Below are 25003 nucleotides of genomic sequence, written 5' to 3'. Positions count from 1 at the left end.
GAAGCAGACTGTGGAGATGAGGTTGTAGAGCTGTAGGAGGCAAGGTGGGATGTCCTGCACACAGTAAATATTCAGAGCTCAATTCAAGTCTATGACATTTGCTAACCTCTGTATTACTCAAGCGTTTTCAGATTCCAATTCTGTATCAGAAGTCAAGGTTCTGAGATGCCTTAGGAAGATGACACAGGCAGATGAAGCAAGGTTGCTTATGACTCTCCTGCCTACTGTAGGGCATAAACAGGTCTACACAGTGTTGTCATTGTCCATTTACTAGCCTGTAATGACAACTGGCTCAATTCTGATGTGCAAAATGATGAGGTCCCGAGGAAGGAGAAAACCTACATTTTGCCTACAAAGACATTATTGTCAACTTTACTCACTTTTCTAACTGGAGTGTGGGGTCAGAAAGTGGAAACACTGGCTTTTCAGTCAGGAGAATCTTGCCCCCACTGTAGTTTATACTGGTAATGTGAACACATCTGGGTATTTAGCCCTTCACCTGTTTCATAGACTAGATCCTTAGCTCTGCCTAATATTTGGCTAATAGAAAAATGGAGCTTTGAGGCTACACAATGTGTATCAATAAGGAACTTCACAGAGAAGCACTATTTTTTTCTGGTCTTTTCCTTGAAAATGTGAAAGCAGTGGCTTTTAGGTCAGAAGTATCAGAAAATAAATAGAATGTGATCATGAGTGATTTATCTGGGTAACAGAGCCTTTTAAAAATGTTACACATGGATTTAAACTTAAGTGATATTAAAATGTTGGCTATTTTTATGAACAACTTAAAATGTTGGAGAGAAATCTGAAGTTCTGCTTCACAGTTTTTTCCTGTAATGATAGGAAGTTCTTTGTCCCCATGCGTGCGTTTGGTGTGGCTTGCTGGGACTGCTCCCTCTCCTATAGCCACTGAGGTATGAGACTCCCTGACTGATAGAAAAGGATTACTGAGTTATAAAAGCATGTCCTCCTATCACACATCAGAATTTATAAGCCAGAGAGGTCGAATGATTACTCCCATATTACATATATCTCAATGGGGTCATTTTGCTTCTCTATAGCTAACCTGGGACCTGAGTCTATGTTATTTATCCCATGTCTTATTGTTCTTTTATCCCAGCATCTCATGTCTGGACAACAATCTCAAGACTTTGGTCAACTTGACTGATTTATGAAAACACACCTCTGGGTGTATCTGTGTGGGTGGGTGCTTCTAGGAATGTTTAGCAGAGGAGGCATGAGCTGGGTACCAGCATTCACATCTTTCTATTTTCTGTTCATGATAGACTTAAAACCATGAGTCAAAACAAACCCCTCCAACACTCCTCCACTGCTGGTGGGAGTGCCAATTTGTACAGCCACTTTGGAAATCAGTATGGAGATTCCTCAGAAAAATGGGAATAAACCTACCACAAGACCCAGCAACTCCACTCTTAGGCATCCATCCAAAAGATGCACATTCATACAAGGATGTCTGTTCCACTATGTTCATAGCAGCATTATTTGTAATAGCCAGAACTTGGAAACAACCTAGATGCCCCTCAACCAAAAAATGTGGTACATTTACACAATGGAGTACTATTCAGCAGGAAAAAAAATGGAATCCTGAAATTTGCAGGCAAATGGATGGCACTAAAGAAACCATCCTGAGTGAGGTAACCCAGTCACAAAAAGAGAAAGATGGCATGTACTCCCTCTTATATGGATTTTAGACATAGACCTGGGGAGTGCCAGCCTACAATCCCATGGCCGGAGAGTCTGGGAAACAGAAACTTCATTCAGTGGCTGATGGAAGCAGAGGCAGCCTCCCACGGCTAAGCAATGAGCTGAACTCAAGAAATCAGTGACAGAGAGGGAGGACTGATGACCAAAGGGATTAAGACTGGGCTGGTTTAACCCCCAGAAATAGCTGACCTGACAAGGATTAGCTCCTGAATCCCAGACTGATGCCTGGGAATCCAGCATGAGACTGATCAAGACTCCCTGAATGTGGGTGTCAGTGAGGAGGCCTAGGTAATCTATTGAGCCTTGGGTAGTAGATCAGTATTTATCCTGGGTATACAAATGGACTTTGGGCTCCCATCCCACAATGAGAGAAGCACTCTCACCCTGGACTCTTGGGGGATGGTCTAGGCCCTGCCCTGGACGAAATGACAGACTATGGACATCCCCATGGAGGGCCTCACTCTCCCTGGGGAAATGAGGGGATATTGGGGGGGTCGGTGGGAGGGCGTGGGAGGAGGGGAGGGAGAGGGACCTAGAATTGACATGTGAATCAACCTTGTTTCTAATTTAAATTTAAAAAATATATAAAAACAAACCCCTCCTTCCTTAAGTTGATTTTTCCATACATCTCCTCACAGCGGTGAGAAGTGTAACTAACACCCTTGGACCATGGGGACTTAGGAGAAACTGGGAATTTTATAGGCCATTGCTCAAGAGCTCATACCTTGGCAGAAGAGCCACGACTGGTGTGAGGAGGCAGATGAGGTAGAATGTGGGATCTGAGAGCTGCCTTTCCATCACCCAGTAGGGATTGGTGGGACTGTTGCAGGTGACACAAGTGGCATTGTAGACTAGGGAAACCACGAAGTACATCAAGAAGCTGCCAAGGAGGACCAGGCCATGGAGGACAGTCTGTGGAGGGGACAAAGAAGATGCTGTTGGAAGTTATGGTTAGATTATGGGGCAGCAAAATACACATAGCATAATTAACCTTTGCTGTAAACCTTTTTGAAGAGACACATACGTATCAAGCACTCATAAAACAGGCAGCTTAATGGATCAAACATCCATATTGTTCTACTTAGCTGTCTTGTGAAAAGCAACTCAGCTTTTAAAGTTCTGATTAAAAAAATGTAATGGTTAAGCGCATCTTAGACAGTAGAATTTATTTGAGAATATTCAAGCACACTAAACCTTATAGATATAATTAAAGTAACCATATATTGCTTGTAAATGGCCTTCCTAGCTATTTTTAGGCAAGTTCTGTACATGTTATACACCCACGTTTATGAATGCATTCTTACTTTATCATTATATGCATCCCCTTTTCTTATGGATTGGATGTTTATAATCTATATGTTGAAACTCTCAATTGATAGTATTTGAAAATAGGGCTTTGGGGAGCATATTTTAGGAGTCCCCCATGAATGCATTTTCTATCCTCATAAGAGACACTAAAGAAAAAGATACCTTTCTCTCTCCTCCTTCCAGAGGTGTGCAATAAATGACAGTTATCTACTTGTGTGTCATTCTAGATGAGTTTCTAATTCTACCTCTCAATTTGGAAGCCTCCCTCCCTCCTTCCCTCCCTCCCTCCTTTCCGTCCTTCCTGCACTGTCTGATCTAGAATGAATTACACAGATTGTACTTTTAATTTCAATGAAAAATTTTCATTTGGGTGAGTTCTAAAAGTTTCCCAGGTGCCAGAATGAACTTTGGTTGGAACATAGAATGAAATAATAATAATAATAAAAGTTTTCAGTACTGGCCTCAGTTTAAAGTTATGTCTTGGACTCTTACATCCCTCACTCACTGTTTTTGATATAACTGTACCCTAAGAGCTTTTAAATACCATATTTTTCTTTGTAGAGTAGAGACAACTGGACCAACAATAAATGGAGCTCTAGACTCTGCTACTATACAGAAGCCAGACTCCCCACTGGCATATCTGTGTCCTGCATGCTGTGCCTGACCTCCTCGCCCTTGTGTCATAGCCTTTTCTGGTATTGAAGTTAGGACAAAAGAGGCATAGCCAGGCTTATTGTTCTGTTGTCACTGGCACACGTTAGAGAACAAGATGAGACCTCTCTGACACAGAGGTCCCCTTGGTGCCTCTTATTGGCCTCTTACTAAACTTGTGATGGCAGAAGGGGATGAAGGGGAAAGTTTCACTGTAGAATGAAGGCATGAGTTGAGCCTACTTGGAGGTATTTTCATTTTCAAAGTTTTAGTTCATGTGCTTTCTTTCAGAAACAGTCATTTTAACACGACTTTGGGAAGACCAGAATTTCTGTATTGTGATCTCCATGTAACACTAAATCTTATGTCTTTGTGGTGTTAGCAAAATGGTTAAAAGCACAAGGATCAGAATGATAGGGCTCAATACTCACTCCTAGTTTGAGCTGCTTGGGGCAGGTTTCTTAATCTTGTTACATTTGTTTCTAAATCTGTAAAATGGGATAATTAAAAAATCTAACACCAAGGACATAGTGAAGTTAAATGAGGTAATGTGTATAAATCATATAGATTAATACTTGGCATATAATTTTGTGCTCTTTAGAGTTATTAGTGAAACTCAGTGAGAGAGCTTGTTCTTTCTCTGTACATGTGTGGGTGTGTGTGGAGGTGGCTAGAGGCTGATTTTGGTATCTATTTTCCTCAAACTCCACCTTATTTTGGGGGACAGGGTCTCTCACTGAACACTGGGTTGGTACATTCAGCCGATTGGCTAACCAACTATCTCCAGGGGTCTTCCTATCCCCATGTTCCTGGCACTGATACACACCACCATATCTGAGTTTTTTGTGGGTGTTGGGAATCAAACTCAAGTCCTCACCATATTGATTAAGCCACCTCCTCAGCCTGCCTTTTATGATGTAAGATCCCAAAATACAATATTTGGGAATGCTTGATATGTGGTAACTAAGTTAAATGGGTCATAGCCCTGTATACACAGCTTCAGCTGTACTCAGGCTAGCCTTTCCTGTCTCTGCAGTGCTCCTGAATTTTTCATCAGTATAAATCTGATGAAACTGTCTCATTGCTTTACTGGCATTAGTGTTGTCATCATCATGTCTGAATGCAAGCAATGCTAGCATCTTTGCCAATCCCACTGCTTTATAGGGACACAGTGAGAGACTCATGAACTTACTGTATAGAGTAAGAGAATTCAGAAATTTGAGTTCAGCCAATGAGCAAGAGTACAAATTTTAAGCTAAATGGTCTCTGGGATCCTTACCCATGTCTTCATTTCCATTGCCTGGTGCAAGAGGATGGTGGTGAGGGAGATGGTGTTGATTGGTGTTCCAAAGGTAAAGACATCTATATCTGAACCTCTGTAGGTCTAAGGAGTAAGGACAAACAGGCACTGTCAAGTGGGCATACCTGGGCATGCACGGATTTAAGGCTATGTATTTAATACAATTAAGCCAGGCGTCAAGGAGGGGGCAGGAATATGGTGAAAAGAAAGGAGAGGAGAAGGGGTTGGTTCAAGGAACTGACAAGATGAGAAATGAGTGGATGGGATTAAATTTCTTAGGAACATGTTTGCTCTAGTGAAGGCTGGAAAACCACTGTGGAATGGGTGGACAAAGGCTTTCTCAAACATTCCCAGGCACTGCAATGGTGACTGAGGGTATGTGTGCCTACATTGAAGGAGCTTGTGGTCTACTAGGCAGGTTAGATGGTGATATACTTCAGACCTTATAGCACCCACTCTCTTAGACACCCTGGGAGCACAGAAGAGGTTTTATCAGTTGAGACCAGATTATGATAAGAGGAAACTGTAGTCCAGGCAGAGGTCAAGACTAGGAGCAGGCAGTGTGATGATTGGGTTTTGTCAACTTGACATGGACTTAGACATCTGGGAAGAGAGACTCTTACTTGAGAAGATGCCTTCAGAAGATTGTCCTGTGGGCAAGTCTGTGGGGCATTGTCTTGACTAATGATTGATGTGGGAGGGTGCTACTCCTGGGCAGGTGGTCCTGGTTGCTATAAGAAAGGAGGTTGCCAGGTGGTGGCGGTAGCACATAACTTTAATCCCATAATAAGGAGGCAGAGGCAGATGGGTCTCTAGGTTCAACTCTAGCCTGATTTACAGAGTGAATTCCAAGATAACCAGGGCTACATAGAGAAACCCTATCTAGAAAAACAATAAAAATTACAAATAAATAAGTAAGCAAGCAAGCAATGAGGAACAAGTCAGTGAGCAGAATTTCTCCGTGGCTTGCGTTTTGGTACCTGCTTTCAGGTTTCTGACTTGTATTCTTAGCTGAGTTACCTCAGTGATGAACTGTGATGTAAAACCATAAGGTGAAAAAACCATTTTCTCTCCAAGTTAAGTTTGGTTATGATATTTTATCATAGCAATAGAAACCCTAACTGAAACAAATGCTCTCAGCTCTAGGGCAAGAACTATAGAAAATAAGAAGTCCTGCCCAAAGACGCCCCCACCTCCCCGGAAGGCTGGGCCAAATCCTTTGTAGCACTTCAGAAGACTTGCAGGTATGATGTAATTTAATGGTGATAGTATACAACATATAACATGCACACATGACATACACAGAGAAGGGGCCTCTGTTGTAAAGATGCAAAAGCAGGGGAAGTCTGGCAATATAATCCCTGTCTAAGTGGGCCATGAACCAACTCTGCATTGCTTTCCCATGAGGGGAAATAACCCAGTGTAATGACCACTTTTGATTTTTCAAGAGTACCAGAAATGAAGTTTTGCAGAAAGTGTTCTGTCTTCTCAAACACCTTCAGTGTACTCAGCTACTAATTTGGAGTCACTGCCATGATGCATGTAAAAAAAGCACTATTAGTCTGTGGTTTTGTATAACTAAGACCCATTTCACACTGTGACTTATATGTCTAGGATGGAACTATATGACTTACCAGGTAAGGGATAAAGAAACAGATGAGACTCTGATAGAACGCATCAGCCATGGAAATCCAGAACACTGGCAGATTGTAGCACTGCAGGGAAGAACACACTAATTACTCAGTATCCTGACAAGCCTCTGGTCTTACTTGTGTGTGGCTGAGCTTAACAATGTGATATTATGCATACCTGTCATCTTAGCTCCAAAAGAATGGAGTCTTAACTCTGCCACTCAAACATGTTATTTTGTGGAAATTATGAACCTCTTCTGAGAACTGCTCTCTTTTCCCAGAAAATTTGGAGTTTAAGGGAACTAAATGCAACTGTGCCTTGGTATCTAGGAAGTGCTGTCAATGCCACTCATTAGCTCTGTCACTAGGACCGCTGTTCTGAAGTCACTAAATGCCATCCGAGGTGGAGAGCTCACTCATAGACCAGGATCAATGCTTCCAAGAGTCAAAGATCCACTGCTTTAGAGATAAGAGTTCTCATCTTATACTTTGCTCTTCTCCCTTTCTTGAGAAAAAGGAAACATGATTTATTATGTTTTTTCTTTAAATGGCAGATACTCAGGGACTATGTTGCATATTCTGGTGGAGAGAGTAAAACTAGAAGAGCCCGAGGTTCCCTCTTAGTTATCCTGACTTCCTGGGCCACTGCATTGCTTTCTCCTCTGTCTTTGGTTAGAGCTTGGTTTGATTAGGTTCTTTGGCTGTCCACAGGGGAGAAAATGGCTCTTTAGAACACCATCTATGGTTTTGCCCTTTGTTCATTCAAGGTACCAAGGTACATACTGTCCTCTCAGGTGTTTTAAAGCTTTTCCCTTACAACTCCATTGGAAGCAGTCAATGTTGCTCTCATCTCTTTGTCTAGCCTCCTTGTCTGTGCCTTGGCTAGTCCCACCACTTGGATTATTTCTTCAGGCCATTCAGAGCTCCAGTATGGACTTTATAGAAACCCACATGATGACTTCCTAAGCTTTCTTAAGTTTACTTGAGATTGTACTAGACTCTATGTAATGTGGAGGTCTAATTCAGCCTTCCTTACAGTGAAAGAGAAGCATTCACCGAGTGCCTTACCAATGACGAGAAAACCAGTTGTTAGTCATTGGGATCCCTCAAACCAGGTGCTGTAGTTTGGAAATGATTTCAGTGTGTCCCCAAGGGCTCCTATGTTGGAAGCTTGGTCCTCAGTGTGATGATGTTTACAGAGCGGTGGTGAAGTCCCTGAAGAAGGGTGCTTTTCTGAACGGGATTAATGCTGGTTTCAGAGGGAGTTAGTTCCCATGAGAATGGGTTGTTAGAGGGATCTTGACCTACGAATCTCCCAAGCTTTCTGTCAACACCCACTTGATCTTCCCTTCCCATGTGTATTGGCATCATGATGCACTTCCATGTTGTGATGGCCCTGAGGAGGACCTTGCCTAGAAGGCTGAGCAGACAGAGCTACATGATCTCAGACTTGTAGCATCAAAGCTATGAGCTAAATAAAATATTTTGTGGCATTACCCAGCCCTTGGTGTTTTGTTTGTGGAGAAATGGAAAATGCTCTTTTAACTGGGTCTCAGGAGTTTAATTGCTGCACTTCACAGCCTGGAGGGATGGAATCTTACCATATCTACTCCCTGCTTCAGCCACGGCAGTCAACATGTGATATAATTAAGGTGTTATTAAAATATACTTACTGTTCTTATCTAACATTCTTAGCAGCAAGTGTGCAACAGGCCAGCCAGAATCACTCAAAGCCACACTGGAGGTAAGTGACAGAACTGTGGCTAGACAGTAGAGTTCTGGACTCCCAGCCTGATACACTCTTTCCTCTCTCTCTCTCTCTCTGACCTGCAGGGAACTGTCAGAGCTTAGGGAGAATCTGAAGTTCCCTTCATGCCTGCTGCAAGCCTCACCTCAGAGTTCTGGCCACTCTTGTATAGCTCAGGCAATGCCAGGAGTGTTTCTGCGGAGACATCTTTATCGAGGATTCCAAAGACGATGGGAGGCAAGGAGGTGAAGAAAAGATTGAAGAATATCATCTGCCAATAGTCAATCATGGTGGAGCCGGAGAAACCACAGAAGAACTGGTACCAGAACAGAAGGTTGACGTAGCACTGCAGGCAGGGAGCATCCTTCGTGAGTGAGGTCCCTGCATGAAGTATGCTGGACTATGACGGCTAAGAGCACAGGTTTGGGAAGTAGAGAGGCCTGATTTACATCCCCAGGTGTATCAGTTACTAGCTCTGTGATTTTGGCCAGGCTACATCGTCTTTCTGAACGTCATTTGTTATCTATCATGGCACATAACACACAAATAGTATCCCAGTGGAAATAGAAAGTGGGGATGGGATGACAGAAAGATGAGCTGTGGACCAGGTAAGATGGCAGATGACAGGTTGCTTCTTAGTGAGTCAGTAAAGGGGACAGCGAAAGGAAGAATAAAGAAATGCAATCCTAAGGAATGGCAGTAGAGTGGGAGGCTGGGGGGGGGCTAGGGGGTGCAGGAGGAGGGGAGGGAGAGGGAACTGGGATTGACATGTAAAACAAGCTATTTAAAATTAAAATAATTAAAAAATGCAATCCTAGCATAAAGAGAAATAGAAAAAAAGTTTAGGAAAACCATAAAGGATGTGAAAAGAACAAGGATGTGTCCTACAGGGGAAGCAGGTGACACAGTGCCTGGTGGAGAGAGGAGGGACACTCAGAAGTCAGATGAAAGCTGACAAGCCCACAGCATTCATGAGAGTCAAACCCAGATTTTGGTGAGACAGCTGCAGATAGGTCAGCTATGGAGACAAACCTCATTTTGCCACACTGTAACTAGGAGAGCAGCTGCTAAATGTCATATTGAGAGTGAATTTAGTGCTGAAGACTGAGAGCTGTCCTTGGGGTCCTGAGTTTAGGGAACACCCACAGATCATGGAGCTTCAATTTGGCTTGCCACAGGGCTTAGGTGAAAGAAGGCTCATATGCTGAGCTGGGGGCTGGCAAGTATATGAAGAGAGGGAAAGTCTCATCTACCCAGAGTTATCCTTAGGGGTGATGAGTGCTGAGCCCAATGCCAGGGGCTACATCAAATTCTGAAGCCACCTGATTTGTAGAGTCCCAAACTTTGAAGCTCCAAAAATACTAAAGCGGGCCCTCTGTTCTCTGATTGCTTCTCAATAAATTTGGGAGACCCATCCCTTCCCTAACTAAAACAGCCTCCTCATATGGCATTGTGACCAGCAGGGTCTCTGATGTGAAGAAAGGAGAACTCTCTGGGGACATCAAATATTTGTCCAACATAGATTCAGAAACCACATAAACCATGGGATGGATGAGAGGTCACAGTTCATCTGGCCTCCTCCCACACACACTCCAGTTCCCAGTTTGAGGGGCCAGGAAGGAGCTACCCAATACTCATCCCTTTTGCTTTTTACATATTTATCATAGTTTTCTTACTGTATTGTATTAATTTAAAGCCATATAATTTTATTTGTGCCTTTTTTCTTTTTTTCCATTCTGTCCCCCCCTTGTTTCCTTCCTTCTCCTTCTTCTATATTGAGTAGTATTTCGACTTTACCTTATTGGTCTTTAAAAGGTAAAGGTTTTAAATTTCTTTTCATTCTCCTTACACTGAGCTAATTTTTAACTTTTTCACTAATGGGAGAACTCTTCAAATTTTTTTTTATTTTGGTTCACAATGCTTGCTCTTTTCCTATTTACAATGTTCCTTCCCACTCCTCCCTTTTCCATCAAATTAACTGGGCTTCTCCTTTCTCTTATGGGCTTCTCCTTTCTCTTATCTCCTTCCTTTATCATATCCATTACTATTTTCATGCTAACCTTGAATAATTTTTAACTCCATGGCTTATGCTACTGCAATTTTTCATTTTCAAACCTGTGGTCACTAATGGGCTGCAACTGATTTTTTTCTTTTATTCCTCTCTCATAGGTTACATCCTTACCACAGTTTCCTGTCCCCCCTCTATCTCTGCACTCGCTTTCATCTCCCTTAAAAAAAAAAACAGGCTTCCCAAGGATGTCCATTGAACATGGCCTAATGGCCTAACAAGTTACAATAAGACTAGGCGCAAAATCCTCATATCAAGTCTGGACAAGGCAACCCAGTAGGAGGAAAAGGGTCCCAAGAGTAGGGCAAGGAGTCAGAGACACTCCCACTCCCAGAGTTGTAACTGATTTAAGTATATTTCTAGATCCTGCATGGTGAGACGCTGTTGCTGCTATCCTAGTTTACTTCTGGCTGAGTAGTACTTAGAGCTCAATATGAAGGTTATCCAACCCAAGTGGAAAGATACATACTCAAATTGCTAGACAGAAATTCAACAAACACCAACACAGCATGACTCTTCCATAATAACACAATTCCTCAACTATGGAATTCAAAGACACTCAAATCCATAAAGAGTTGGAAGAAGGTTTCAAAAACTTTGAAAGAGCATACAAAAACAGGCAGCTAAATTCAACTGGAACTCCAGAGAAGGAAGACTCATCAAGAAAATTAAGATTTGAAGGAAAAAGGAAATACATCGGAAGTGAAAACGCAATGAACCTAATAGAAAACCTGGTAGATTTCAACGCCCCATGACTCAACTGAGCAGAGTGAAGAACTGTCAGGGATGGAGGGCAAGTATGATGAAACCCTGCATTCAGATATCAATAAAGGGAAAAGCAACCGAGTGTGACCACAACTTTCTTTTTTTCCTTTTCTAAATGTTAAATTAGAAACAAGCCTGCTTCACATGTCATTCCCAGCTCCCTCTCCCTCCCCTCCATTGAACTGTGGGGATAGTATCAAAATACAAAACTTAAGAACACAGAAATAGGAACTGAAATAAACTAAAGACATAGCTAATCTAGTCAATGAAAATTATAGCAGAAGAATCTCCAAATCTAGAGAAGGATATATGAGTTTAGAATCCCAAATAACTTATGACCAGAGGAATATGACATATTATAGTAAACATGTTAACAATCCAAAGTGATAAGACAATATTAGAAGTGGTAAGGAGGGAGAGCTCAGTAGTAAAGTGTGTGTACCACTATTGGTAAGATGTGTGAACTGAGTTTAGTTCTGAGCTCATAACTGGCTGTTACTCCAGCTCCACGGGATCTGATATCTTTATGATCTCTGCAGGCACTACACTCATGCAGAAGTCCCATACTCACCCGCTCATAATTAAAAACTAAAATTTCCTAATAGCATCTTAAGAAAAACTGCTTTAAGAGAAAAATGTCAACTCCCAGAGGCGGAAACACCTGAGTACCATCAGATCTCTAACCTGAAACCCTCAAAACCAGGAAATTATGGAATGATATGTCTTACTCCCTGAGAGTAAATGGCTGGCAACCAAGAGTGTTGTACCTAGCTCTTTTAAATTTGACAGAAATAAAGACAAATGTCACGCATTCTCTCACCTGTGGTTCTTAGCTTCAAATCTTCAGATGGGGATGTATGACCAGAGTAACGGCAGGAAGCCATGAAGAAAAAAGGACAAGGGGGAAAGCGTGCTTGAGAGGGAACTAGCTAATCCAAGTGATATGAGAGGGTTAATTCGGAAGTAGGAGGGAAGTCAATGCAGAATGAACTTCAGAAGGAAAGAGTCACAAATAACACTAAGAATATTTTTAAAAAGTCTTAAACATTTAAATTTACCTAAAATTACCTGAAATACACTATGTAGACCAGGCTGGCCTCAAAAGTCTGTCTGCCTTGGCTTCTCAAGTGCTGGGACTAAATGCATGGGCCACTACACCAGGCTTTACTTCTGACAACTTGTTTCTGTCCAAGATCTTCCTACCAGGAGTGTGCTGGGTTCCCATTGTCATTGTAATTGTAAATGACTTGATGTATGGGCCTAGCCTCAGAGAAGTCAGAAGTTTCACACCTGAGACATAGAGGGGGGTTGGGAGGGGTCTTACAAGAAAACACTCAGCAGATTTGTACCAGACTAGCATTCTCACTAATTTATGGGTTAATTTTTTTTGAGATATGGTTTTGATATAGCTTTGAGCTCTCAATCCTCCATCAGCCACATGAGTACTGGAATTAATTGCCACCATATCTGACAGGGTTCTTGTCATTTTGAAGAGGCTATTTATTATCATTATTAATAATACAGTAATACTATCATAGCTCTAACACTAAGTACAATCTGTTCTTTAACTCTTGCATATATTACATGTTAGATACACATTTATAGCACATCAGTGGATTAGCATTTAGAATATTAGATGTGCAGTATCCCTTACTATTAGTCTTAACCATTTGTGAGGTATCACTAATTGAATGTTATTAATACGTGTCAATACTATAGATTTTACAATAGTAAAAGCTCCAAGACACTTAGCTTCACTTACTCTCATTGAGAACTAGCAAGAAGCACCTACAGTTCCAAAGTTCTTTCTCTTTAGTTACTCTGGGCCTTTTCTGGTCCTGTCTTTGGGTTTCATAGTAAGATTAACAATGCAGAAAGTATGTGTTGCCTAGCCTTTACTGGAAGAAGCTTGTTGTCCCAATATGGACAAAACATCTCCTGAGGGCAAAAAAATATCTTCCCTGATTCAGTCCCCATGCTATGCCCAGTGGCTAGCACATTACATAGCACATAGCAGGCATTCAGTAGTTATGTGAATAGATGTATATTTTTGTTTTGTCCTGACAACTCATCTTGAAAATTTAACATCACACAGTATCCCCTTCCCCCAAAGGCTGGTTTCCACTTCCCCTTTTCTAGCTACAGTCTTTGCAGCTCTCAGGGAGCATACTGAAACCCGTGACAATGTGGCTCAGATTGGGTGCCTGCTCCTCCTCCCTAAGATGCTCCAGTACAGTAATTAATTCATTGTTCAAATTTCAGAGCAGGCAGGGTTTTAATCCCTCTGGAATTGGTTTCGGATGTGGAAGTCATAGTTCCCCACCCTCTAATTGCAGTTGGGAGATAATACTGCATCAGTATTGCAGTTTTGAGCTTGGCAACAGGCTAGAAATAAATATCACTTGAGCTTTGAGAGTGTGGCTGGCTGGAATCGTTTCCTTTCTGTTTCATAAATTTAATGCAGAGAAAAGAGACTGTGCTGATTCAAAAGAATGATTCCTTGGATGCAAAAGAAAAAAATGAAACAGGGTATTTTGAATTCTAAGTAAAGTGTCTTTCATGTTCAGAGTGAATTTCAAGTCCGTCAGAGTGACTTGCTTGCATAGATGGCGCTGAGACAGTATCTCCATCATGTTGGTTGAATTTATACTATTTTTGTGGTGCTGTTGTTTTTTAATGTGTCTATGCAGTGAACTTTGGACAGAGAAGTTCATTCCTGAACAAGAATGACCAAAACAATGGAGTAATAGAAAAATTATATAATTTTGTAGGCTGCTATGGTTGTCTTCCATCACCCTGGTGTTAACTGTTCATTTTTCCTTATGCAAAAAAGGAATCAAATTCTATTTGGATAAAAGATCCTCAAATTAGGTGATGGAAACTCAGTCCCTTGTTCCATCTCTTAGCCCAGCTATGCTTTGATATCTCACTGCTATACTCACTGTTATTCTTGGACTTTTAAAACGAGACCCTTTGGTAGCTTTAATTGCTCTGCTAGTGTATGCTCGCTTTGAGGGCTTATCAGGAGAGAACCCACCTTTTATTTAGGATACACAGCACTATTATCACAGGCCACAGACCCATAATAAGTGAACCAATTAACCATAGACTGAAACCTTTAGAAGAATGAGCCCAAACAAACCTTTCCTCATTAAAGTTGATTATCCTAGGTATTCTGCCACATTGATGAAGAGCTCACCAGCACAGAGCACGTGAGAGAAAGGAACTATTATCACTTGCATTTTGTAGATAGAGGGAGATACGTTTGGAGACAATTACCAAATATGGGAATCTGGCTTAGGACTTAATCTGACTCCAGGATCCACATTCAATAGCATTCATGCTGTCCCTATGTGCTAGGTGCTTTCTACATAGCATAGGCAATTCTCATGACAATATCACAGCAAGAAATAGCAACCCCCTTCCTGTTTTAAAATTATAGAGGAAACTATGAAGAAATGAACAGTGTTGCCCAAAGTTACACAGGTAGCAAGATCCCAAATCTAGGTCAGTGGACTAACTCCTTTGTGTGGAAATGCTTGCTCCACTATTCTGAGGAGAGAAAGAGTTCTTGTAAGGACTATAAGGCCCAAGTGGGAGATTACACTGGGGACACTCACCACGTTCTTGTAGAAGTAGTACACTACCATCCTGGCCAGACGAGAGTAACACCAGTGGCCATGCACAAGCAGCAGCTTCTTGAGGTGGCTGAATCGGGCAATGGCAAAGTCACTGGACATGACAGCCTGGGAGGGAAGAATGGGATATCAGTTTTCACCAATAACTGTCACTGTCCCCAAAGATGCTCGTTTGAGGACAGTGTTTTGTGGGTCTGCAGCATTCAGGACCTGAATGATCCCTTGTTGTGTAGTAACTCTTCATGACTCTTCGGCTTCTAACATCCCTCCATTTCTTCTTGGAAGCTGAAATATTACAAGAATCCAAGAAGGGCAAGGGAGGGGTTACAGCACTCCACTTGGCCCATTGTTTCTATTTATCCAACAAACATTCATTAATGCCCATTGACAGTATCTGGTTGAACCAGAGAACTGATTTTTTACCAGGTGATTCATAAGTCCCTGAGCACCCTTGGGTACCTCTCAAACAGACTATTTGCATAATTTACAGATGATACTGTTGGTTGGGAAGTTTATTTACATGGTCCTAAGCTGGACATTTTTGTCCTTGGGGTTATTTATAACAAGATCCAGTCTAGAAGTCTCTTAAGAAAATGAGGTTTAGATGTGTTGGTTAGAAATCTTGGTATAAATACTTTGAAGATTACTTTAAGTCCTTGAGCCTCAGTTTTACTATCTGAAAAAATTATCTACAATCTGTAATATGTAATTATTATTTTTTATAAATTTTATTTAAATTAGAAACAATCTTATTTTACATTATCAGTCCTAGTTCCCTCTCCCATCCTCCCATACCCCCCACTGCCCCCCATCCCATCCCCCATTCACTCCCCAGGGAGGGTGAGGCTTTCCATGAGGGATCATCAAAGTCTGTCAAGTCATTTGGGGCAGGGCCTAGGACCTCCCCCGTGTATCTAGGCTAAGAGAGTATTCCTCCATGGGGAATGTGCTCCAGAAGTCCATTCATACACTAGGGATAAATACTGGTTATTATTAAAATTCCATGTGGTAAGACATAGATACGAACTACCTAAGATTATTGGCATATGGTAAACACCTTAAGGAGAACAGAACTATGGCTGCCTTTCTAATTCTCAGCTACACATTTAAGCAGTATCTTCCCTGATGGTTCAAAATCACGAGGCAGGATCTGTTTTAGTTGAAAAGAACAGTATTTCAGTTAAGTATGCTTGTTCCAAATTGAAGTTGTAGAGAATTAGGTACACCATGAAATAGTACCAATTAATTTGTGGAGCCATAAAATATTTTCCAATGTCCCTATTATGTCACTCATTATGGAGGATACAAGAAGGATATGTGGAGTCAGAGACAGGCTTAAATGCTGTGCAGTTCTAGGCTATAGCAATCAATGCCTTTTGTAAAAAGCCACGTATCCCTCAGTCTTCCTCTGTTTTTGGAGGACTAGATGGTAGGAGTTTTGATGATAGAGGACATAGAAGCATGGGTGACACCCCTGGCTGCCAGTTAATAATTCTATGATGCTGAAAGGAAGGTTTCTTCTGTACTGTAGGATGTTCCTCAAATTTCAGGAAGGATAAAGGAGAGCGGCAGAGAAAATGGAATTAAAGTGCACATTACCTGCATGCCTTCCTGCCCAGATATTCCAATGCCAATGTCAGCAGCTTGAATCATGCTCACGTCATTTGCTCCATCACCTGAAAAGAGCGAGGTCACAGAGTTGGCTTTATTCCTTGTCCAACCACTCAGTGGTGAGAAATCTGAGTGTCCCTGTTGGCACAGTTGAATTCTTTCTACTTTTCTCTAAATAGGATATCACCATTACAGTATTTGACCTGAAAGTTGCCTTTTAAAAATTTGAATTAGAAACTCCAATTTATTTTAAATCTTTCAATGAATATTTTTATTGTCCACCCCCGAATGGCAATCAAGAGAGTCATGAGTGGTCCTTTACAATTCACAGAAAAGGCCTTTGCAAATGTCAAAATAGATTTTGCTAAAGAGCAAATCAAGACTCTGACTCATTTTGAGACTTGGTCCGGGCAGTCATCTGGTGAAGGCTCTCATATGTATGGAAATTTGAGCCTTTCTGTTCTGAGTCTGGGGCTGTTAGGGCTTTGATATGACATGTTCCCTAAAAGGCTTCTGTGTTCAAGACTTGGTCCCCAGCTGGTAGGTCCACTCACTGATTGGGTATATACTGTTCTCTGATGAAGTAAAACTATCTACAATGTCCAGTACAGAACTGCTACCATTTTACATGTATTTAAATGTGGCTGGTGAAATTCTATTTAATTAAGAAGCCACATACAACTCTCTATAGCAAGGGCTCTTACAGAGCTCAGGTCTCCTCAATGCTTTATCTTTTAAGCCAGAGCTCAGCAAACTAAACTCTAAAGGATCCAGATCCAATAAATACTTTAGACTTTGTAAGCCACAAAGCAAAGTCAAATCATTGTTGGCTGAAATGCTGGTAGTTATAAACTTTACATTTAAAAATATAAAAGTCATTATTAGCTTTCACACAAAAATATGTAGTAGGCTGGACACAGTCTGTGGGCTATGTTTTGGTAATTCCTATTGTAGTCCATGTTGGCTGTATTCTCTTCCCGGTCCCACTTTTTTCTTTTCTAAAAGTTTCTCATATATAAGCCGTAATTAAGTTTACATTATTCATCAAAGAAACTATGGAATTGGAGAGGAGAGAAAATATTTTCCCTAATTATTTGGCAATAAGTATATTGAGCTTTAAAATGTTATCATTAATACTGTACCACGTAAATTTATATAATTATGTGTCTATTAAACATCTAGTATTTGGTTTTATAGGTAGACTTTGTTATTATAATAATGATTCTTTTTTCAATAGCATAACAGTTCACAATTTTAATCCTTTCGAAGGCACAATAAATCTAAGCTTTAACTCCTTCTGTTGGCACACTAGGAGAAGCAGAGGTGTGGAATCATGCTATTTCTCAGCCAGTTGGGTTGTTTCTGTTAGACCAATCTCTAACCCCCGAGAATGTGCTGGACTATTGCCTATTGTGTATTTGAATTATAGAAGAGGCCAAATCACAGTGCTGAAGTGGGATGTAGTTGCTATGGATCTGTTCCTTTCATTTGCGAGGTATAATCTTATATATCTCAGGCTGGCCTAGAGCTCTCTGTAGGTGACCTTGAATTTTGTGTCCTTCTGCCTCTCCTCCTAAGTGCTGGGATTATAGGCATGTGCCACTGTGCTTGGTCCTCTAGTTTTTTAAATTCAGTTTTTATATTGCACATTAGGACTGAGGGAATGACATAATATTTGCCAGATCTCCAGAACACCAGAGAAAGAAGAGAGGCTAGAACCATCTGCAGAAATGACCCAAAGTGGAGTAATTTAGTTACCCTTGCCTGTGAGGACAACCTCCCAGGCCTGTTAGTGTGTGTCTGAAACCATGGAGAGTGCTAGATTCTATAGACTATTTTTTGTTTACACATGTAGTGATAATAAATTTTATTCACAAATTATGCCCAATAAAAGGTTAACAATAACTAACATACAATATTATGGTAAATTAAAATAATATACCATAATAACAATACACTCACAAATGTTTATTTCTATAGTTACCTACTCTTAGACCCAAAGACAACAAAAATGACAGAAAGTGAGACCTGCATGCTGTGTATGTGGGTTGAGGAATGAGGGGGGGGGATGACTGTATTTACTACATGTTTGGAATGTACCGATCATGAGATAAAATAGTGAATGAAACATACCCAATCCCTGTAAATCCAGGAATTTGTGAACTATTGCAAAGGTGGTCACAGAAAGGACAATAGATTTTGGACCTGAATGGGAAATGGGAATTCCAGAAAAGGGCAAGGTAGGTAGGTGGTGAGGAGAATGGCAGGTAATTTAGTTTGGAGGGAACATGAAGATCCCAGTGATGAGGAATGAAAGGTGGTCATGATAAGAGACCAGATCATAAAAATTCTTGTAACAGGCTTGTTGTGTCTAGGAGGCACTCAGCGAGAAGTTTTTATTTCTGTGCTTTGACCTGATTAGTTCATGCCCTTCTGAGCAATTTATCATCAACCAACCAGAACAGATTAAGAATATGCTTTGTGCTGACCTTGGACTAGCATACAAAATTATAAGTGAGCTCATCTAAGGTTTTAAAATCTCCCTACCATTCCCCTGTCCTCAGAAGAATAGCAAATTCATAGCTACCATAGGTAAGTGCAATAGGTAAGTTAATTCTGGGAGGGTAGTTAATTTCAGTAGGATGGTATCTCCTAGTGGTGCTGTCTTGGTTTTCTATTTCTGGTGGAAACATTATTTTAAAATTACATTCATGTTTTGAGTTCAAGTTCCTTGTTGGCAGTGATCTCCATATAAGATCTGTTGTTTTATGTAGCTAACTGGCCAGTTCTAAGTGCTTTGATCATTTCTTGAATCTGGAAGCCCCTGTTTTAGACCCTCACCCTAAGCATGTTGACTTTCATAGATGACCCAGATCATCATCCCTGTCAAGATGCCACCCACATCCCAGTATGATGGGTACCTATGGAAAGAGTCATGACGCTCAACTTGTCTCGCACGAGTTTGACAATCATACTCTTCTGGAGTGGGGTGGAGCGGCAACATAGGACAGACCGACAGTACTGGGTCAACTCCAGGAACTTATTTTCCAGATTTCCCTGGAAAATTGCATTCAATGTCTTCCCATCAATGACCAGTCCAACTTTAGGAGCCATAGCAGATGGCATCTTAGATGGAATGCGGCACCCACAGAGTTTTCGGGCTGTCTCTTGTGGTTCATGAAAGCTCTTTACATCTTCCAAGGCACAGTTGAGGATGGACTCACAGGTTTCCTGCAGAAAGTCATACAATATACTATTAGTAAGCAACCTTGTATGTTAAGGTTTTACCTATATTTTTTAGTAAGATAATTATAATACTCCACTGTACAGGTTGTTTAGGAATTTTTTTCCAAGTTTATTGTACATTTCTCTGAAGTATGCAAAGCTGCATTAAACTATACTAATTTTGAAACAAATTAATGGCCAGAATAGAAGAAGGTGATTAGGAATAAAGTAAAAGTTGCACAGTAAGATGGCAACTGAGTTGAGGTGGGTGTAAATTCAAAATCAACACTTATATGTTGCTAGATACTGACAATTTTTCATACTGCTATATATGCTGGTTTCAATCTCTTATGAACCTCTCCTGTTCCCTGTTGTCCCTTTTGACATTTTTTAGGTGCTCCTGGTCAACATGTAGAGATGAGGAAAATGAAATGATGAGTAACTTAGTAACTTACTCAGTGTCAACTTAACATAGTAGTGAGGCACAAATGATTTTGACTTCTTCAAACGTGACTTCCTAACTTAAAAAAGTAAACCACCCGTGTTTCTCTATTGGTCTATTCCACAGAGGTCTTTAGAACTGTGCTATGAAGTGTTTTTCATGTTGGTCTCAACTGACCATGGATGTGAAGTTCTTACTGGTTCAAAGTATATTCTCTGTACATTTTATTTCTGTTTCTTTGAGATGGGCTTTTGATACAGCCCAGGTTGGCCTAGAACTTGTGATCCTACCGCTTCCTTTTTAAAGTACTGTGATTAAAGATGTACCACTATCATGCTAGTTTTATGGTTTTTTAAATGATGCTTACTTTGAAACACAGAGAGTAATTTCTAATTAGCAATCCTTTTCTAGCACTTTGAATTACATCATTGAGTGATAAAATCATATCTTGGCACTAATGATCCTTCTGATATCTCTTCAGTTCTTATAAACATCACTTTTTAGTGAAGCTTGAGAAAACAGAAGATAAAAATGTAAATAACTTCAAAGCGTGTTATACTCAGATGGACCGTGATTTCCATTTGCAAGTGGGACATGCATGCATTTGTGTATGGAAGTTTGACTATGTGTTGGTGAATGGGTAGGTGTGTTACATGAGTGTGCATGAGAATGTGTATGTGTTTTGTGCATGTGGAGGCCAGAGATGAAAGTTGGATGCCTGCCTTGATTGTGTTCCACTTCACCGAGGCAGGGTTTCTTGCTAAACCTAGACCTTATCCATTTGACTGATCTATTGAGCCAACTTGCCCTGGGCATTCCCTGTCTCAGCCTTCTAAGTGCTGGGATTAGAAGTAGGCACCATGCCCACTTGACATGTGGGTGATATAGATCTGAACTCTGAGCCTATGCTTGTACCAGAAGTACTTTATTCCTTGAGCCATCCACTGAGCTCCATCAGGTTCTTTTACCCATGGTAAGAGATGATGCTTCTTTATTAGTCAAAACGCCAAAAATGAATTCTAAAGCTAGATACTACTCAAATGAGTTAATTTAAATTAAATCATTAAGAGAAATAGCTGAGGTAATAGATTTGGGTAGATTTCTAAAGATGCTCCTGAAGTGACAGATTTGTAGAAACTCTGTCTAGTGATTTCCTGTCTAGCAATCACTGGAGTGATTCCTGGAGCAGGTACAGGTCATTTCCCCAAGTTCTCCTCTAGGAGATGTTAAATTACTTGTCGTCCATAGTAGGACATTCCAGATCCTGGAGGGGCTACAGAAAGTGGTTCTGGATGTAAGGTTTAACTAGAGAGCATTTATCTAAGACAGACTGTGAACTAGGATCTAGTAACAGCTGTGGGGGTTCAGTTTGCAAGCAGAGTTCCTTCCTCCCTGGACACCTTTCTCAGTTGAATCAACAACTGACCGCAGAGCCCTGGAAATGTGGTCTGTAACCTCCCTGAGACCTTCATCCTCAAGCCTCAGCTAAGAAACCCCAAGGTTTCTACCTCATAGACCATGAGATCATAAAGATATGCTTTGACTTCTAAGCTCTGTGGGTAGCTTGTCATACAGCAATAGCTGACAAATGTAGGGACTAAGTAGGTACTTCCCCTCTGATCTTATTGAATCCATCCAGCAATCTGTAAAATAAGTAGTTTTAACCCATGCTTTACAGATAAGAGGGAGAAAGATATGAAGGATGCTATTTGAAGCACATGAAGTTCTAAAGGGGTTGTCAATAGTAACAGCAACAATGATTGTTATTATTAGTTTCTTTTGAAATGTGTTTCTAGTCACGGAATAGTAAGTCCCTTATTATATATATGAAAACCCAGAGGTCTTGACAGACCCAATAAAACTACTTTATTGCTTTAATTGCCCTTTTTTAACATATAAAAAAGATAATAGACTTAAATGTGTTTATAGTTATCTAAGTAAGTTAAAACCCTTGGAGAAAATATTCACTGAATAGGTAATTACCTTAAACTAGGGCTTAAATAAATCTGATTTAGAGTATATATTCCCATTTCCTGCTTTAACATATTTATGTGTCTACTACTTACTCCCAGGAAAAAGGCTGAGGAAGACTAATCTTATAGGATTAGTGGGTCATGGGATGTAGACAGGTATGGATATATATACATATATATGCACATATACACATATGCATATATACACGTATATGCATATATACATGTACATAAATGCATCTTTATTCATGGCATAAAAACCAAATATAAATCTTCCCAAACTTTTTTTTTGTTTTTATGAGACAGAGTTTCTCTGTGTAGCTTTGGAGCCTATCCTGGCACTTGCTTTGTAGACCAGGCTGGCCTCAAACTCACAGAGATCTGCCTGCCTCTGCCTCTCAAGTGCTGGGATTAAAGGTGTGTACCACCAACACCCAGCAAATCTTCCCAAACTTTTATTCTGGGATCTAGTTCAGCTGGTGAGAGGCCTCAATCCTGTCTCCCTCTGGTGGCTTCCCACTCACTCTTCCCTATGGGCTATCCTAGGTTGCCAGGTTCCTTTCCCTACAACCCCTTGGGTACAGTGATCTCCTTCTCTTCATTGACTTCATTCCTACTCCCTCTGACAGGGGTGACATCTCAGTACTCATGCTCCAAACTCCTCACCTCACTTTCTGCATTTGCACTGGAAAAGGGAAGCCGCCTTCCTAATACAAACTTGTACAATAGGGAGGAAGAACCTGTTAGATTTCACAGGGCGCTCTTCCAGTCCTCACCCTTTGCAAATCACAACCTACATAGGGTGGACACTATTGTTTTAGGACTTTGTTCCTGTCTCCCTTTCTCCCATCCCATCAAAACATGCCAGCTGAACATATTATTCCCTTAGGGATCTGCTCTATGACATAAAAACTGGTGTTGAAAATTTAAACTCTGAATCATTTAACAGGTGGGCTAATCTTAACAGGAAAGACACTGACAACTGAGTAAATGGTGTGGAATATGTGACTCTACTAGCCTTGCAAGAGAGCAGGATTCTAGATTTGGTGTTTTCATAGATCAGCAGGTGAAGTTGTTGGGCAAGACACTGAGCCCTGGTGGCTTTAAATGTTCTTACCTGTAAAGTAGGGAGACTCAAAGTTTCTTTTTTTTAATTTACTTACAAAGTCTTTATTACAGTACATCAAAAGAAAGAATTAAAACTTTTTTTGCATATCATTATCTCTAAATCAATGTTTCTGATCAGTAGCAGCATCCAAATGAGCAGTTAACTAAGTATGTGGATGGATTGTTGGGTACTGAGATCAATGTCTTCTAGATACTTCCTTGGATCACCTGAGGTCCAAGATCCAGAGAGTTGGCTGAGGGACTGCTGCATTTATCAACATTCAATCCCTCTTTGGCCTCACCTGGTTCTCTGTGTTGATGGAGTACACGGTGTCAGTCTGATCCAGCAGTCTGCAGGAATATGCAATATTAACTGCTGTCTCCTGCTTATCCCCTGTCAAAACCCAAAGCTGGATCCCAGCCTCCCGAAGTGCAGCGATGGTGTCTGGAACTCCTTCTTGGAGTCGATCCTCAATCCCAGTTGCTCCTGGAAAAGTCCAAAGGCATGGAAGCTCAGTTACAGCAAATGTGTGGCTTCTTACCTCCACAAAGCACTACACAGCCAAGCAGTGTTTACCAAATGTCTTCTAAATGTTAGTCTGAACACCCAGGATACAGCCACACACCAGATAAGATGATCTGTGTGCTGGCTAGTTTTATGTTAACTTGACATAGTCTAAAGTCATTTGAGAGATGGGAACCCTAATTGAGAAAGGGCTTTTGTGAGATTAGATTATAGGTAGGCCTGTATGACATGTTTTCATTTTTTTTTACATTTTATTAATTAGTGATCAATGTGGAAGGGCCCAGCCCTGCTCATTTTAGGTGGGGCTGCCTCTGGACAAATGGCCCTGGGTTCTATATGAAAGAAGGTTGAGCAAACCATGGAAAACAAGCCAGTAAGCAGCTCCCCTCCATGGTCTCTGCATAAGCTCCTGCCTCCAGGTTCCTGCCTTCTTTGAGTTACTGTCCTGACTTCCTTCAGTGATGAACAGTGATGTAGAAGTGTGAACCAAATAAACCTTTTCCTTCCCAACTTGCTTTTGGCCATGGTGTTTCACCACAGCAATAGTAACCCTAATTAGGACAACTGGTACCTATCCAAAACTCAAGTCATTGGATGAAGATTTGTAATTGAGCTACATGGTAAGGACAGAGTGCTATGTGAGTGAACACTGAACTTCACCTTGAAAGTCAAGGGAAATTTTGCTGCTGGAAGACCATGTCGATTCAGTCCTGGAAGATCAATCCCAGAGATGAAGGTAGAGGGATATGCATGTTTGACAGCCTAGAGTTTAGAGCAGAAGACTAGACAGGAGGCAGAAGGGAGTATGAGAGGGAGGGCTTTTGGGTCATACCAGGGCCTTAATAGATAAACAATTTATCTCACAACAAAGAAAACTATTAAAGGGTGTAAGTTGGGGAGGGAGGGACAGGATCAGGTTTGTAGTTTCCGATCATTCTAGGGAGTGGAATGGAGGTGCTCCAGAGGGACTTGATGAGAGGCTCTTAGGGGTTGAGCAGGAGTGCAGATGAGACCTGGTGGTGGCAATGGGAGATGAGTCAGGAACCTTCACTCTGCAGCTGGTCACAGCAGATTTAATAGGGACTCAGTGTTTTTAGTACTCTTCTTGGAGAGAATTAGATATGTAGGTGCCATCATTTGTGGCTGATCTCAAGTTTTGCCTCAACCCTGATGAATCCATACTCAGATATTGCTACCTGCTTAAGCAAAACTCAACCTGCATTTGAAATGAGATTCCTTTTAGGCCATGGAGTAAGGGTTAACCATTTCACTTAGAGTAGAAGCAA

The 25003-nt window shown here is 41.0% G+C and overlaps 1 protein-coding gene and 1 long non-coding RNA gene across 6 annotated transcripts in view; one reads left to right on the top strand and one right to left on the bottom strand.

The window, feature by feature from the left end:
- LOC110341220 overlaps positions 1 to 11276 on the top strand; it is a 54047-nt gene extending 42771 nt beyond the window's left edge. The window contains exons 2-4 of one of the 2 annotated variants that reach the window (XR_002383101.2): positions 6125 to 6228; positions 8449 to 8730; positions 10794 to 11276. This is a non-coding gene — a long non-coding RNA (uncharacterized LOC110341220). Of the gene's footprint in view, positions 1 to 6124; positions 6229 to 8448; positions 8740 to 10793 lie in introns of both variants that reach the window. The other variant, XR_005878171.1, reaches the window with a different exon arrangement.
- Atp10b (ATPase phospholipid transporting 10B (putative)) overlaps positions 1 to 25003 on the bottom strand; it is a 309498-nt gene that overhangs the window by 6709 nt on the left and 277786 nt on the right. For all 4 annotated transcript variants that reach the window (XM_021228299.2, XM_040748470.1, XM_040748471.1 and 1 more), the window contains 8 exons: positions 23494 to 23678; positions 19366 to 19675; positions 16433 to 16509; positions 14816 to 14941; positions 8508 to 8708; positions 6619 to 6699; positions 4964 to 5068; positions 2450 to 2637 (listed from right to left, as the gene is read on the bottom strand). In XM_021228299.2, coding sequence (XP_021083958.1) covers positions 2450 to 2637; positions 4964 to 5068; positions 6619 to 6699; positions 8508 to 8708; positions 14816 to 14941; positions 16433 to 16509; positions 19366 to 19675; positions 23494 to 23678 — 1273 coding nt within the window. The remainder of the gene's footprint in view (positions 1 to 2449; positions 2638 to 4963; positions 5069 to 6618; positions 6700 to 8507; positions 8709 to 14815; positions 14942 to 16432; positions 16510 to 19365; positions 19676 to 23493; positions 23679 to 25003) is intronic.

Source organism: Mesocricetus auratus, unplaced genomic scaffold, assembly GCF_017639785.1.
Source record: "Mesocricetus auratus isolate SY011 unplaced genomic scaffold, BCM_Maur_2.0 Super-Scaffold_100007, whole genome shotgun sequence".
Lineage (NCBI taxonomy): Eukaryota > Metazoa > Chordata > Mammalia > Rodentia > Cricetidae > Mesocricetus > Mesocricetus auratus.
The sequence above is the reverse complement of the archived record's forward strand: the minus strand, read 5'-3'. Positions and strand labels throughout refer to the sequence as shown.